Source organism: Rhinolophus sinicus, chromosome 8 (assembly GCF_057876585.1).
Source record: "Rhinolophus sinicus isolate RSI-liver-muscle chromosome 8, RSI-T2T, whole genome shotgun sequence".
In the NCBI taxonomy this organism is placed as follows: Eukaryota; Metazoa; Chordata; class Mammalia; order Chiroptera; family Rhinolophidae; genus Rhinolophus; species Rhinolophus sinicus.
In genome coordinates, this window is record NC_142508.1 from 46,864,797 (window position 1) to 46,879,376 (window position 14,580).

Here is a 14,580-nt window from a genome sequence, read left to right on the forward strand (position 1 = left end):
CTGCGCGGGCCCGTTATCCCTCCCGGGGCCGGCGTGGAGCCTAGGCGCCCGGCCCGTGGGTGCGGGCCGCGGGAGGCAGTGTGGAGCGGGCCTCGATCGCGGACTGACCCCGCTGTGAACGTTGCAGAGATACGAGGCGCAGACACGGGGTGCAGCTGTGAGCACTCTGGTTTTTATTTCACTGGTGGCCCAGTGGCGCGGGCCTCTTTCTTGGGGAGCCAAGGGCGGGAACGAGAAGTAGAGGTGGTTCTGGCCGGTGAAGTCGGGGAAGCAGAGGTGGGGCTGTCTTGCTTTACTTGTCTCGGCTGAACATGTAGCGCAGGAGGTCCACCACCCGGTGGCTGTACCCGTATTCGTTGTCGTACCTAGGGAGGGGGTAAGAGTGACCAGGGGATCCCTCCCGATCACCCCCAGTTTCCCCCACGTTCTCTGACCCCTTCCTCCTTACCAGGAAATGAGCTTCACGAAGTTGTCGTTGAGGGCGATGCTGGCTTTAGCATCGAAGACGGATGAGTGGGTATCGGTGATAAAGTCCGTGGAGACAACCTGGGTGTCAGAATTTCGAAGGTAAGTGTGGGTCGCAGAGCAAGGACCTCCAAAAGCTCAGGCTCTGACTCTTAGGCATATTGGCCATCCATTCATCTACAGTATGTGACGGAGCCCTACTGTGTCCAGGCTCTGGGGAGGAGGTATGAAGAAGGCACATGGGGGCTTTGCTGGTGGGGGAGTGGCCAAAGGCCACAGGCCACAAACACCCTGATGCTGCACCAATAAGTATCATTTTCTGGGAATAATGCAGGCACTTGGAATGGCTGGCACAGAGGCCCTTGAGGGGAGGTGTGGAGGCTGGATCTGGATGACTTAGGAGGGGCTGGCCAAGTCAGGCCCTCAGCGGTATCTGAGGTGGAAGGGCTGCAGCACAGGGGCTTGGAGGATTTTGACCCTGGTGTGGTGGAAGGCCACAGGAAGCTTTGTAGCAGTGGGGAGGCCGTGATCTGATTTTGTTAAAACAAGAGGTCCTGGTGGCGGTGTGAGGATGGACCTGCAGGAGCTAAAGCAGGAAGACAGCACCAGAGATGACACTACTGGGAATAAAGGGACAGCGACATCCACTCCTCACAGGGAAGGCATCTGGCCATGAGCAAGTGTTGAAAAATGGGATCTGTTGTCTTCTTCATTAAGCATGTATTGAGTACCTGCTGTGTGCCAGGTCCTGGGAAGACGGCTGGAACTATGGATATAAAAAGAGTCCCCAAGTCCTTGCTTTCTTTGAGTGCATATGTTAGCAGGACCAACAGTGACTACAAAGTGAAATTTCAGGTAAGGAAAAGGGCCACAAAAAGAACATCTTGCTGAGGAAGGAGACTGGAGTAGAAACTTGGAGGAGGTGAGGACAGACTATATGGCCACCTGGGGGAAAAGCTTTCCAGACCAAAGGGAGCCGGAAGCGCAAAGATTCTGATGCAGGGAGAGCCCAGCCCTGCAGTTCCTATCTTGATACACTGCATGCAGCTCCTTGGCAAGTGGGAAGTCACGTTCCCTTCCCAGTGTGCTCCTCCCAGAGTCCCCTCTCCTTAGCCCCTACCTCATCCTCAGTGTAGGCAAGGATGCCAGCCATGGGCCCCTTGGCTGCTGCTTTTATGGCGTCCTTGATGGCTGAGTATGGGGTAGCGTGGGCCAGGCGGCAGGTCAGGTCCACGACAGACACGTCTGGTGTTGGTACCCGGAACGCCATTCCCGTCAGCTTCCTGGAGAATCCCACATTGGAGTGGGAGTCAGAACCCAGGGACTTCTCCGTCCATCCCCCTTCACTTCCATTTTCCCCTCAATAGACACCTCAAGGATTGGAGGCCAGTCTGGCCCTCCTGGAGTGTGCCCTCCACCCTCATACCCTTTGAGGTCTGGGATGACTTGGCCCACGGCCTTGGCAGCTCCTGTGGAGGCTGGGATGATGTTCTGATGGGCTCCCCGTCCATCTCGCCAGGCCTTCTTTGATGGCCCGTCCACTGTCTTCTGGGTGGCGGTGTAGGAATGGACTGTGGTCTTGGGGAAGAAGGGGGCTGAGGTGAGGCTTTCCTGCTCGTAAGCTCCCCTGCCTCTTGCCCCCAGGCCTGGGGTGGTGAGCCAGGTGTGGAGGCTGGCAGGGCCACCACCACAGACCACAGGCGGGTCACCTGCAGGCCAGGGTCCAGCCTTGCCTGAGAGTTGCACAGTATTTTAAAAGATTTCATCACTAGTGGGCCTCTCCTCCCGAAACCAGTCTCTTCCTGTTAACTCCACACACTAAGCAAGTCCTGGGAGGAAGAGGTAGAGTTTCCCTGCCATCCATCCTGGCCCAACCCTCTCCCAACTCACCATCAATCCTTCCACGATCCCAAATCGCTCATGGATGACCTTGGCGAGGGGGGCTAGGCAGTTGGTCGTGCAGGAGGCATTGCTGAAACAGGCCAGTGTGCAAGGGCATTGTAAGGTAAGTTGCAGAGCCACCCCTCCAGCTCACTTTGGGGTATGCTCATAGGCCTGGTTTTGTGACGTCGGGATGGGGATGAGAGGGATCACTGGGGTTGTCTTCAGACTGAAGGAGGCACCAGAGCTGCAACTGGGGGAAGCTCCTCATTCTCTAGAAGTCGTGCATTTCTAACAGTTTTAAAGTAATGTTAACACGGGGCTATGAAGACTTTGGGAAGGGAAGCAGATCAATGTGAAAGAAGCACCAGGGGTCTAGTGGGAGTTGGGGTGGGGGCGGGTGAGTCTGATCCCTCTCCATCACAGGCTGCCATGTCCTCTGGGTTCCACACACTTTAATGTTGCTGCCCATTACCTGACAATTTTCATGGAGCCAGGGTTATAGTCCCTTTCGTTCACCCCCATGACAAACATGGGTGCGTCTGGTGAGGGTGCGCAGATGACCACACGTAGGGCACCTGCCTCAATGTGTTTCTAGGGAAGGAGGAAACAGCACTAGTGTTATGAATTCAGGAGGTGCTTTGAGTGCTACCTCCCCCCTCCTCCGCCGGCCAGCCCTGGGCACCTCTCCCACTTACGGAAGTTTCCTCTAAGGACAGGTACACGCCTGTGGACTCCACCACAAAGGGGCTCCCGACAGAGTTCCAGGGGATATCTCTGGGCTGCTTGCTGTGGAGGGTGGCAGCACTGTCAGTCTCCCCTGGCATGGCCTCACCTTCCTACTCCGTAGCCCATGGCCTTTACTGTTTAAAAGGCTGCCCAGACACCTTCCTGCCACCATGTGTTCTCCACACATACCTTGCTGTCTCATGGATTCGACCCTGCTGGTCTTCCCTCTCATCTCAGACCCCCTTTGTGGGCCACTTTCCTTGACTGCACCACCATCCCTGTTATGTACAAGCTGCCACCTCCCAGACTCAGGCCTCACCACTCCCCTCCTCGTCCCCAGGGGACCATCCCTGACTACTCCCAACCAGGTCACGCCCTTTCTATATATGCTGTCTAGAATGTGGACCCCGGGAGGGGGAGGGCTCTCGTTGCTTCTGGTCCCCTGCCCTGGCAACCTTAACATAGCTCTCCATGCCCTTGTCTGTACCAGTCAGCTTCCGCACCAGGTAGCCTATTGCCAGAGGCTAGGCAAGTCCCTAGGCAAGAGATGCACTACATCCTGAGAGCAGTGGGGGTGGCGGGGAGGTGTAACTGCAGTCTGAGGCCACCCTGGGGTCAGCAGTGGCCAGTCGTTCACATCAGAAAGGTAAAGAGCTTTTCTGTTTCCTATTTTGTATATTTACATTTTTACTTAAAGTTTTATCAGATGTTTGTATTTGAAACATATTAAACATCTTACATTATCGCTGTTTTCTATTTGGCTCGTCTTTTCCCTCAAAGCGTTTATCAACAACTGCAGTATTTGCTTTTGTGATTATTTGTTAGCGTCTGTCTCTCTTCTAGACCACTCTTGGGCAGCAGTGCTGTTTCCTGTATCATTGAGCCTACTCCCCCCAGAGGGATTCAGTCAATGTTTGTGGGGTTATTTTTTATTAGCTGTCCTACATGTTTACTGAACACCTGCCATGTGCCCATTTTCTAAGTGCTTCACCTGTACTGAACTCATTTAACTCTCACGACCTGAGGAAGAACCACTATTACTATTGGCATTCTTCAGAAGAGCCAGTGCCAGGGCAGAGGTGAAGGGGTAGGAAGCAGAGCTGGCTGAGAGCACAGGCAGGCTGGCGCTAGGATCTGTACTGGCTGCACTGCTAGAGTGAGTGAATGAATGAATGAATGAGTTGCTTCTTCTCCCTGGGCCACCACACATGGTTCTCCCTGGTCATCTGCTCTGTCAGGCCACACTTTCTATCATCTGGCCCAACTAGCTCTTCTCTGAGGCCCTCCCCCCACTCCCCCATTCCTGCCTTCCAAGTTGGTGGGGGCTCTTCAACAAATTTCTCTGCAGTAATTGCTGAGTTGGCATGGGGCAAAGGCTTGGCACCCCAGGAGACCCCAGACCCTTCCGCTAGGCCGTCATGGATCCTGCCTTCCTGCCCAGGGACCTGTTTTGAGGATTCCATTCATTTTTCAAGGAAGTGCCGAGTCTACTCAGAGCCAGGGCCTATGTATGCAAGTGCCAAAGCAACAGTGGTGACAACTGATGGGGCCCTCCCTGCAAAGAGGCTGCGGCCTTGTGGGCAAATGCCCTTCCTTATGCTCCCCACGCCTCTGTTACGGCAGCTGTGCTTCCCGCTATATCTTGGTGGGTGAGATCATTGTCCCCATCAGGTGCACGAGGAAACAGGCTCAAGGAAGTTCAGTCCTTGCCCAAGGTCACCTGACTAGAAAGGGTGGAGTGGGGAAAAGTACACACAAAAACAACATGGCTTATGTTGAGTGCCTGGAAAACACCCACAGTGCAGTAACGGAGAGCTGGCAGGAGTGGGGAACAACAGTTGCAGTGACCTGACAGGGCGGCACCCCGCTGGGAGTGCGCATGGAGGGGGCAGCTGGGTGGGGGTAGGGAAGAAGGGAGGAATGCTGTAAGGGGCCGGAATGATGGAGCCCCCGGCTGAGGAAAGAAAGGACATGGTATATCCGAGTAATAACTGCTGTGCTGGCGTTGCTTTTGGTGTGATTTCAACTTGGCTCAAGCAGCTCCTATGCTCACTGATGCTCCAGTCCCCTTCTCCACCCCCCACCGCCTGCACCCAAGCCTGACCACCTCACTGCAAGCTTTCCCATTCACCCTTCCCCCCCCCCCCCCCCCCCCCCCCCCCCCCCGCACCAAATAAAAGGAGAGGGGCTGAGAGCGGACCTGCTGGGAGGAGCGCTGGCAAGCCTTGTGAGCACACAAGCAAGCACAAGTGTAAAATCAGGCAGCCCTGGGGCCAGCAGTGGCTAATTAGAAATATGAAGCAGGTTTACTGCACGTCTTATAAATTTTCAGTTTTTTTGATATCTTGAAAATGTTTGTATTTGAACCATATGAAACGTATTATTGCCTTCACTTACAGATTCTAAACATACCTTTAAGTGAAGGAGAAAAATTAATATAGTGAGAACTATGTGAAAGGGGTACTAAGAAGGATTCATTGCTCAAGTATAAGAGGTGCTGAATCAGGGTCCTAAGGTGGATGGCCAGTGTGCCTGAGGTGACACAGGAAGGCTGGGGGTTGGGGTGCTTGTGGAACCCCATCAGGGGCTGGAATTTTGTGTGGTGATGGGAGGCCATTGGAGGTTTAAGAAGGGGAGTAACCAGTTGATGTTTAAGAAGGGGAGTAACCTGTGGCTGCTCTGTAAGAACTGAGTGGAAGCTATTGGCTAGATGGCGATGCCATTTCCTGGGGAGGGAGATGAATACATTTGGGGGTTGAAAGAGAATGAAGAGTTGAGTTTTAGACGAGTTGAGCTGATATGCCTGTGAGAAAACATGCAACTGTGTGTTAAACAAAAAGTATTCTTGAGTACAGTGGGGCATCTTTCTAGATTAGTGCTTCTTAACTATTTTAGGGGTCAGGGGCTTCTCTGAGACCCTCTCTCCAAACCAGTACCCAGAGGCAGTCACACACACAATCGGGGGGGTTATGAACGCCATGTGAGAGGCTGGAATCCCATCCTGATCATCTCTACAGCCCCTCCATGAATGTGTTGCAGGCGTGCATCAGACAGCAGCCCTTACCACTGGAAGACACTGATCTCCTGGTTATCCACGATCAGCTGATCTCGCTTGTATTCCACAGTCCCCTTGTATCGGCCATGGGTGGAGTCATACTTAAACATGTACGCCTGTGAGAGACAGAATGGCTCCTAGTCTTGGGTGACGGGTGGGGGAGTGAGCATCCCTAAGGAGTCCTCGCCTTGGTGAAGGCTCCACATTGCAGCTGGGAGCCTTCCGGAGAGCTCCTCTGAACCCCCTCCTCACCCCAATCCTACCCTCTGCCTGCTGCTCACCATGTATTCTGGATCAATGAATGGATCATTCACTGCCACCACCTTCACGCCCTTCTCCATGCAAGCACGCAGCACCAGGCGACCGATGCGTCCAAATCTGTTCAAGGACAACGGTTGTGGGGTTGTCCTCAGAATCCTCAGCCAGCAGGCAGAGGAGGGGATGGGAAAGAAGGGGGTCGCAGGAGGCCCCTCGAGGGGACTGGGTGGGACTCAGTCTGGGGGCAGAGGGCAACCAGCCCTGCGTGGGCCACTGTCACCTTGCCCAGATGATCTCGCCAGCCTCTTAACTGATTTTCCTGCTTTCTCACCTATCCATCCTCTACTCCGTTCCTAACCCCATAGCTGGATGGATCTTGTAGAATTTCAGGTCAGATTATGTCTCTTGGCCCTAAAACCTCCACGACTCCATCAGTTAAACCAGATCCAAATTCCTTCCCATGGCCTACCAGGCCCCTGCCCGCTTTCCACGAGATTCCCTCCTCTTCTCCCCTTCTTGCTTCACACCAGATGCACTGACTTCCTGCCTGTCCTTTGCACACTGACCTGCCATCTGTACCCCAGAGCCATTGCTTGCTGCACGGCTCTCACTCAGGACTCACTCCCTGAGGCCTTCCCTGACACCTCAGCTAACAAAACACTGCCCTCTCCAGTCTTACTGTACTCCATACCGGTCATAACACACATCCCCAAACTTGTGTTCTTTTTTTGATTGTTGTCTTCCCACCAGAATGTGAGCCTGTCTGCCTTTTCCCTGTTTCTCCAGGGTGGGCAGAATGAAAGCACTGATGGTAAGCAATGTGGTACCAGCTGCACTCTAAGCCTTCAGGGAGGCCTCAGGAGCCAGGACCTACTCACCCATTGATGCCCACAGTCAGTTTCCGAACCACAGGAACCTTAGGTGGAGGAGGTGGAGTAGGTGGAGGAGATGGAACTTTCTCCTTGATAGGCTGGGGCTCAGGCTGGGGCTCAGGCTGGGGCTTGGGCTGGGGCTCGGGCTCGGGCTCGGGCTCGGGCTCTGCCTCAATCTTGGTCTCCTGTGGGGTTGGCGGTGCTCTGGTCACTGTGGGGGGAATGGGGGCGGCAATGAACTGCACCGTCACAGTGAGAGAAATGAACCATCTTTGCCACCCAGAATCTGTTGCTGGTTTCTGGCCCCTAGTGGCCACCAGTCTAGCCCATTGTTTCCCAAACCTACCTGATCCACAGAATGAGCAGGGGGTGGGCTTGCTTTAAAATATCAGTGCCAGGGCCCTTCCCTGTAGATTCTAATTTAACGGGTACTATGTATTTTTAACAATTGCTTGGGTTGATATTCTCTGTGCCTCAGTTTCCTCCTCTGTAAAATGGAGATACTAGCACTCAGAGGGTCATTATGAGGATTAAATGAAGTAATATACAGTGGTACCTTGGTTTTCGAACGTAATCCGTTCTGGAAGACCGGTCGAGTTCTGAAATGTTTGAAACTGAGGCACGGTTTTCCCATAGAAAGTAATGCAAAATGGATTAATCCATTCCAGATCTTTAAAATCAACCCCTAAAACTGCAAATTTGGCATGAATTTTACTATCTAATGATATCATAGATCCATAAAATTTACGGCGTTTGTAAACTGAAATGTTCATCAACGGAGAAGTTCGAAAACTGAGGCACCACTGTATGTAGTGCTTATCACAAGAGTCTGGGAACATTCCACATACATTAGTATTTCAAAGATCTTTTCCTGGGTTGTCTGATAATTGATGTAGCCCAGTGTTCTGATACACATCAACGGAGGCCTTTCCTAGGGAAATCTGACTCAATAGGTCCGCACTGAGGCTCAAAGATCCTGTTTCTAACAAGCATTCCAGGTGATTCCTATCCTCAGAGAAGTTTAGGAAATAATAGGTGTATCATAACATATTAAACTAATAGAAACCTGATCTGCCTCCACCTTTCCACACATTCGCACTCCCATACTGCATTTTAAAACCCTTGTGCTTGGAGGTGTGTTACCTGAGCTGCAGATGAGAGCCTGAGGAGAGGGGAGATGTAGAGACAGTAGTCATGGGGCCTGCCTGGCAGAGGGTTTCATTTTGGGGATCAGACCTGGATGTCAGCCCTGACTCAGCCACCTACCCACGGTGTGGCCTTGGGCAAGTTAAGGAACTTCTCTGGCCTGTTTCCTGTCATCACATCTGACCCTCCACTTGGGGCTTCTGTGAGGACTCAGTGCGATCACAAGGCCCAGTAGGGGCTGATTTTAATAGAGGGGAGGAAGTCCAATACTAAGTGTTCATGTGGAAAGGGAGCGAGAAGGGGCTGGAGAGAGGCTGGAGGATGAAGGTGGGAATTGCGTTTGGTACCAGAATCAAAAGCACTGGGGAGGTGGTGGGGCTCAGAGCCAGGGGCCAACTGGCCTCTTGTCTCCCTGACCTCTCGGGGCTGACACAGACCTTGTGGCCTAAGGCTGGAATGTGGGTGTTTCCAGTCGCAGCACAAGTTCATAAAAATATTAGTGTTTATTGGTGGCAGAGATCCCATGATTATTGGTGACCTGAAGGATGTTTGCATTCCTTGGGGTTCTGTTTCTGATATCACAAAAGGGGAAGATTTGTTTACCTGGCTTAAGAGTGGGGCTCTGAGCGCACTCGGGGACCTTTCAAAAGAAAACTCAGGTGGTTCTCTCCCAACTTCCCCCAGCTTTCCTCTCTCTCCTCCACTCTAGGGGTGGTGTATAGGGGCTGGAGAAAAGCTGCTGCACTAGGAAGGTCTAGCCCGGAGGAGCTTCAGCAACGAAGCATCACCTGGTAGGTGAAAGAGGCACAGGCACGCTCTCAACCTATTAAAATGACTGTTCCCATTTCCTGGGTTCCACCATGGGCTAGGTGCTGTGCTGAGCTCCACCTGCACCGGCTCACAGAAGCCAGTGAGGCATGCGCTACAAATCCACTTTACAGAGGGAAAAGCGAGGCCCGAGGCCACAGGGCAAATGTCGAGCAGAAAGGGGGTTCATAGGCCTTACCCTGTGTGATGCTGCATCTTGCAGGGTGTCTAGGGTCCTGAAGCCACGCCCCACCCCGGGCAGGCCCTTCACGCCCGGCTGCCCTCGCTCGCGTTCAGTGAGGAGGGCTCGAGGGAATGGGGATTGCCCTCCTGAAGACCTGGGTTGGAAGACCTGGGTTCATCTGGTTGAGATGTGTGTGCCCCTCCGGCTGGGTGAGTTAGGGCTACACGCAGGGACTCCAAGTCTCAACTCTACTATTCCCGTGGGAAAGACCTAAGGAAGCTGCTTGGGCTCCGTGAGATAGGGACAGTAAACACACAGGCCTCGCCAGGTGGTTGCGAGGCTTCAATGAGCAAACGCTAGTAAAGCGCTTGGCGCGGCCCTGGCAGGCTGTAAGTGTCCTCGCTTCGTACAATGCGGGACGGGGTGGAGGACAAAGCCCATCAACCCCAAGCGGCCCTTCTGCACTCATCGACAGGAGTATCAAAGTGATGTGAAACCCAGTCGCCGAGCTTCTCAAGCACCCGCGACTGTGCTCAGAGATGTCCACTCGAAACCCGGCCCCTGCTTTTACCCTTCCATCGCGCGCGAGCGGCGCACAGCCCACGCTGGGGGGGGGGGGTGTTCCCGTCCCCACCACCAGGGCCATGGAAACCACTTTGCCAACAAACCCGGGGGCCGACAGGGGTGAGACTGGAGGGAAGCTGCTCCGGATGGAAGAGACCGCGCCTCCTGTCTCCTCCCTCGCGGACGCTCGCGGAAGGGAGATCCGATCCGGCGAGCGCTGCTCCTTGACCGCCTTCCCTTTCCCTCCCCGAGGGAGTTCCGGCGCCTCCCTCACCCTGGCATGGTGGTCGCAGCAGCTGGAGAACGGTGAAATTGGCGACGATGATGTCGCGTTTCGGCATGGTTTCCTACAGTTTCATGCCCCAGCTGCCCAGGGACCCGCTGAGATGTTACTAAGAAGTGGGGCCAGAGCTTCCTCCCGTCCTGTCACAGTGCCCAGTGACGTCACAGAGGCGGTGGCACGAAGGCCCATCCAGTCGAGGCGTGTGCCGTCTGCATGCTGTGCACTACTCTTCCAAGGCCACCACTGGCGTCTAGAATGGAATCCAGCTTTTCACACTGGTCCTCAAAGCCCTTTCTCCTCTCTTTCCTTAGACACATTGGCTCCCTGCTGTTCCCTGACACCCCACCCCCCATAGTCCCCCTACTCCCTTATGCCTGGAAGCCCTGATGAGGACTTCCCTGGCTGGCTGCCTCTTGGTTTCTCTCAGATGCCACCCTTTAAGTGAGGCCCTCCTGACTCCCCATCTGAAGTTCTTCCTGTTTTCAGTCATTATCTGCCATCACCTCCACCCCCTCAATGTACTCACCTTCCAGGAAGCCTTGTCTGACTCCCATCATGAGTTAGATGTTACACTGGGCCAAAACTACTCCAGGATTACACTCTCTGTTATTTTTGTGTTCCTCACAGCATACGTCTGTCTCTAAAAAATCATCTTGTTTATTCATTTGTGTTATTCCCAGTTGTCTCTGCCCACTAGACCAAGCTCTGGGAGGGCAGAGTGCTTGTCAAACTCATCAGTTTTATATCCCATTGACTAGAAGACTGTTTGGCACTTAATAGGTGACAACTCAATAAATAATACCATAATGAATAAATAAATGTCACCTCCTCGGGTTTTATTCTGATCTCCAATCTTAAGGCAACCTCCAGGCCATATTCTCACAGCACCTATTCTTTTCCTTGTGGCTTTTCATGTAGTTTGTCTTTTTTTTTTTTTTTTTTTTTTTTTTTTTTAACAGGACTTTTTTGGGGAACAGGGTGTACTTCTGGGACTTTTCCAAGTCAAGTTGTTGTCCTTTCAATCTTAGTTGTGGAGGGCGCAGCTCAGCTCCAGGTCCAGTTACCATTGTTAGTTGCAGGGGGACACAGCCCACCATCCCTTGCAGGAGTCGAACCGGCAACCTTGTGGTTGAGAGCCCACGCGCTCCAACCAACTGAGCCATCTGGCCACCCAGGAGCTAAGTGGCAGCTCATTGACTTCATTCTAGTTGCAGAGGGCACAGCTTGCTGGCCCATGTGGGAATTGAACCGGCAGCCCTGTTGCCCAGAGCTTGCGCTCTAACTAACTGAGCCACCCGTCCGCCCATGTAGTTTGTCATTTTGATTTACTTGTTCACTGTCTCCCCCATAGGGCATGCGTTCTTGTCTCTTTTGTTCACCGCTGGGCCTCCAGCACCTAGAACTGTGCCTGGCACAAAGCAGGGTTCCATAAACATTTGAAAAAGAACAAATGGACAGATGGCTCCTTGCGCCTAAAGCACTGGGGGTGGGGGCTTGCTTGCACATCTGTGACTCACAGGCAGGCACCTTTACCTGGAGGGCCAGTCGACACACAGATTTAGGGGTGTGAAGGTTTGGGCCAGGAAGGAGTCACCATCCCAGAGAGAGGTGTGGAAGCAAGAAGGGGCAGAATGACATAACCTCTTCCTTCCCCAAACCTCCATGGGAACTCCATTTGCTAAGTACCTGCTGTGGGATTGGGTGAGGGTGAGGCCTTCCTGCTTGGATGGCCCGGGAGAGGTGGAACTGAAAATAAATTGGGTGTACAGATGGGGAGATTTCAAAAACCAAGGCCAAAAAGAAAAAAAAAAGATAGTAAACAAAGGGAGATCAATTTAACATGTAGGATCCAGGGGGGACAAAAGACCACACCAAACCAGGACTGAAAAGGGACTGATTTTGTACAACTTTACAATAATAGATATGTAAAGCTCAGTGTAATTAAAATATTTCTTAGAAAATATGAAGGATCAAAACTGGTACAAAAAGAAAGGACAAATCTGAGTAGGCTAATAACAAGAGAAGAGACAGAGTTAAGATCTATCCTCCAAAGGATGACTCTGCTCCTAATGATTTTATGGCAAGATCTGTCAAAAAGCATCGGAAACAAATATTTGCCAGTCTACAGGAAGTGTTGTAGATCCTAACCAGAGGCTCCGGGCAGGCCCCATGGATTCGCAAGCACACTGTGTGTACTTGGATCGCAAACTTCTTGGGAGTGCTTTGGGGGGCTGTGATGGAACAGCACCCGAAAGCTTCTCCACTCACTCTAGGAAAGCAGCACAGCCAAGTTACCAAGACCAGCAGAGGGTGGCAAAGAAAGGACAACTCAAGGCCAATCTCACAGAGACAGATGCCCAAGTCTTGAATCAAATAGTGGCCAATGGGAATGCAGCACTGCAGAGAGGGGCCGACAGAAGATAGAAGGATGGGGCAGAGAGAAGGGTGGAAAGAGTAATGGTGAAACCCCACCTGTCAACCTTGGCGTGGATTAGGATTCTGGAGTTCCCCACCCAGCAGTCTCCGGGCACAGGAAACTCCCTCATTTAGACACTGGACAGGGCAGAAAAGCCACACCTGAGGTTGCCCAGGGACTTGGTTTTGTCCCTGGAGCGTGAAACTGGGAACCAGATTTGATGAGCTCAATCGTGGAGAGGTGGCACCATTAGTCACTCTGTATAGGCAGAACCCAGAGAAGGCACAAGCTCCCGGGCCTCCGGGTCTAGGATGCCTGGTTCTGGGTGGAGCCAAGTATCCAGGATCTGGGGTGAAACCCTGGGTCCTTCGAGGGGAGTGGGCCTTATTGCTCTTGTTTGAGCAAAGCCTGAAAACACGTGCAGCTTCTCACCACACCTGGGCACCCACACACATAACTCTGCCACCTCCTCTCGCTCACACCCTGCACATTCCTTCTTGCCTGGCCTTCCCACTAACAATCCCACCTCCACCCCATCTCTCAGTCTCTCCCCTTGGCACCAAAACCCAAATATCTTTCACCCCTGCACCCAGCTATACCCACCCACTGGCTCTCATCCTTCTGGTCTCCGCCTCCCTCTAAACTAGCTCCAGATAGATATTCTGCCACAGATCCACCAACCACCACCTGCCCTTGTGATAGTCCTCTTCACACCGAGGCCAGATTCTCAGCTGTTTCCCCGTCCAACCAGAGCCACCATGTCAACACCTGGGGTTTCAGGTTGTGACTTAAGCATTGCCAGAGGTAGGAGGCCAGGAAGAATGAGCTCCTGGCCCCCAGCCCAGGTTCTGGCTGACAGTCTCCTGCTGCCCCAGGTCTTCAGCCCCTCCCCAGGGCTGCCTCAACCGGCTTTTCAGGAGACACTGCGTCCTGTCCCAGCTCATGGCAGTCAGCCCCCTGCCCTTGCCCAAGGGCTGGGAGGCAGGAGGCCAGGATTCTGTGGTAAGAATGTGATCCTGGCTCCAAACTCTACAAACCTCCCCAAGGGACCCTAGGCTGATCTAGGGATACCGGCACTCTTCCCTCCCAGCACGTTGAGACTCTTGAGATTCAGGCTCAGGCCTAGCCTGTCTTCCTTTGGCTGCTTCTAATCCATCCATTTGTTCAATCAATAAATATTTGCTGAATCCCAGGCAATGTTCTAGGAGTTGAGCATATAGCAGTAGCCAACACAGACAAAGGCTCTGTCCTCTGGAAGGTTATAATCTGATAGGTGGGTCAGACAATTAAAAAGGTAATTTTGGATTGTGGTAAGTGCTATAAAAACCAAAGGATGATATTACAGAGTATACGTGGGGGAAGGCCAAGGAAGGGTTTTTGAGAAGGTGACATTTGAGCCACAAACAGAATGAGGAGGAACGTGCCATGTGAAGATCTGCGTTCTGTATTCCAACAAAACAGCAAGCGCAAAGGCCAGGTGGCAGGAATGAGCTTGGTGTGTTTGAGGAGGAAGGAGAAGTCCCGTGTGACTAGAGGACAGTAAGTTTGGGGGGAAAGTCAACAAGAACAGTAAGAACCAGGTCTCATTACTCGCTCGTCTCCCCGAGCGTGCTTCCCTCATGCTGACTGCACCTCTCATCGTTCTAGAATTTCAGTCCTGGGGAAGCTGGATCCTTAGATCCTGAGAGGAGTGAAGATGCTGAGGAACCATGGATGCAGGGTGATTGAAGGTGGGGTTGGGAGAGAGGAGGCCTGGCTGGTGGGTGAGGAATGAAAAGAGGAGGTGGTTGGGAGGGCAGACATCTGAGCTCGGGTGGAGGGCCCAAACTGGGCAAGGAGCAAAGATGCCATGTGAGTGTTCTCCATTCATGACTCACCCTCTCTTCCTCCTCCTCTTCATTGCTCAACGCCAAATCTCCC

At 52.8% G+C, this 14,580-nt stretch overlaps 1 protein-coding gene and 1 long non-coding RNA gene across 3 annotated transcripts; one reads left to right on the forward strand and one right to left on the reverse strand.

The window, feature by feature from the left end:
* The first annotated feature begins 19 nt into the window (after positions 1-19).
* Positions 20-3,820, forward strand: LOC141567641 (uncharacterized). The gene is made up of 2 exons (XR_012490488.2): positions 20-157; positions 452-3,820. It is a non-coding gene; the product is annotated as an uncharacterized LOC141567641 (long non-coding RNA).
* GAPDHS (glyceraldehyde-3-phosphate dehydrogenase, spermatogenic) lies at positions 151-10,495 on the reverse strand. 2 transcript variants are annotated; one of them, XM_019710665.3, is made up of 11 exons: positions 10,236-10,494; positions 7,267-7,471; positions 6,412-6,508; positions 6,140-6,246; positions 3,045-3,135; positions 2,822-2,940; positions 2,356-2,437; positions 1,892-2,043; positions 1,586-1,748; positions 449-546; positions 151-365 (listed from the first exon to the last, which is right to left on the reverse strand). In XM_019710665.3, the coding sequence occupies exons 1-11, from the start codon at positions 10,300-10,302 to the stop codon at positions 293-295; spliced, it is 1,254 nt and encodes a 417-aa protein (XP_019566224.2). In that variant the 5' UTR covers positions 10,303-10,494; the 3' UTR covers positions 151-292. The 2 variants fall into 2 exon arrangements, with proteins under 2 accessions (XP_019566224.2, XP_074171913.1); XM_074315812.2 differs by lacking the exons at positions 2,822-2,940; positions 3,045-3,135 and having other exon boundaries at positions 10,236-10,495.
* Between the last annotated feature and the right edge of the window lie 4,085 nt (positions 10,496-14,580).

What these genes read in the sequence shown, in the direction of transcription:
- GAPDHS (XM_019710665.3), bottom strand. Translation starts at nt 10,302, where the DNA reads ATGCCGAAACGCGACATCATCGTCGCCAATTTCACCGTTCTCCAGCTG. An exon ending in CTGACTGTGGGCATCAATGG is followed by an intron (nt 6,509 to 7,266) that starts GTGAGTAGGTCC and finishes GTCCTTGAACAG; the next exon opens with ATTTGGACGCATCGGTCGCC. An exon ending in TGTCCTTAGAGGAAACTTCC is followed by an intron (nt 2,941 to 3,044) that starts GTAAGTGGGAGA and finishes CTCCTTCCCTAG; the next exon opens with AAACACATTGAGGCAGGTGC.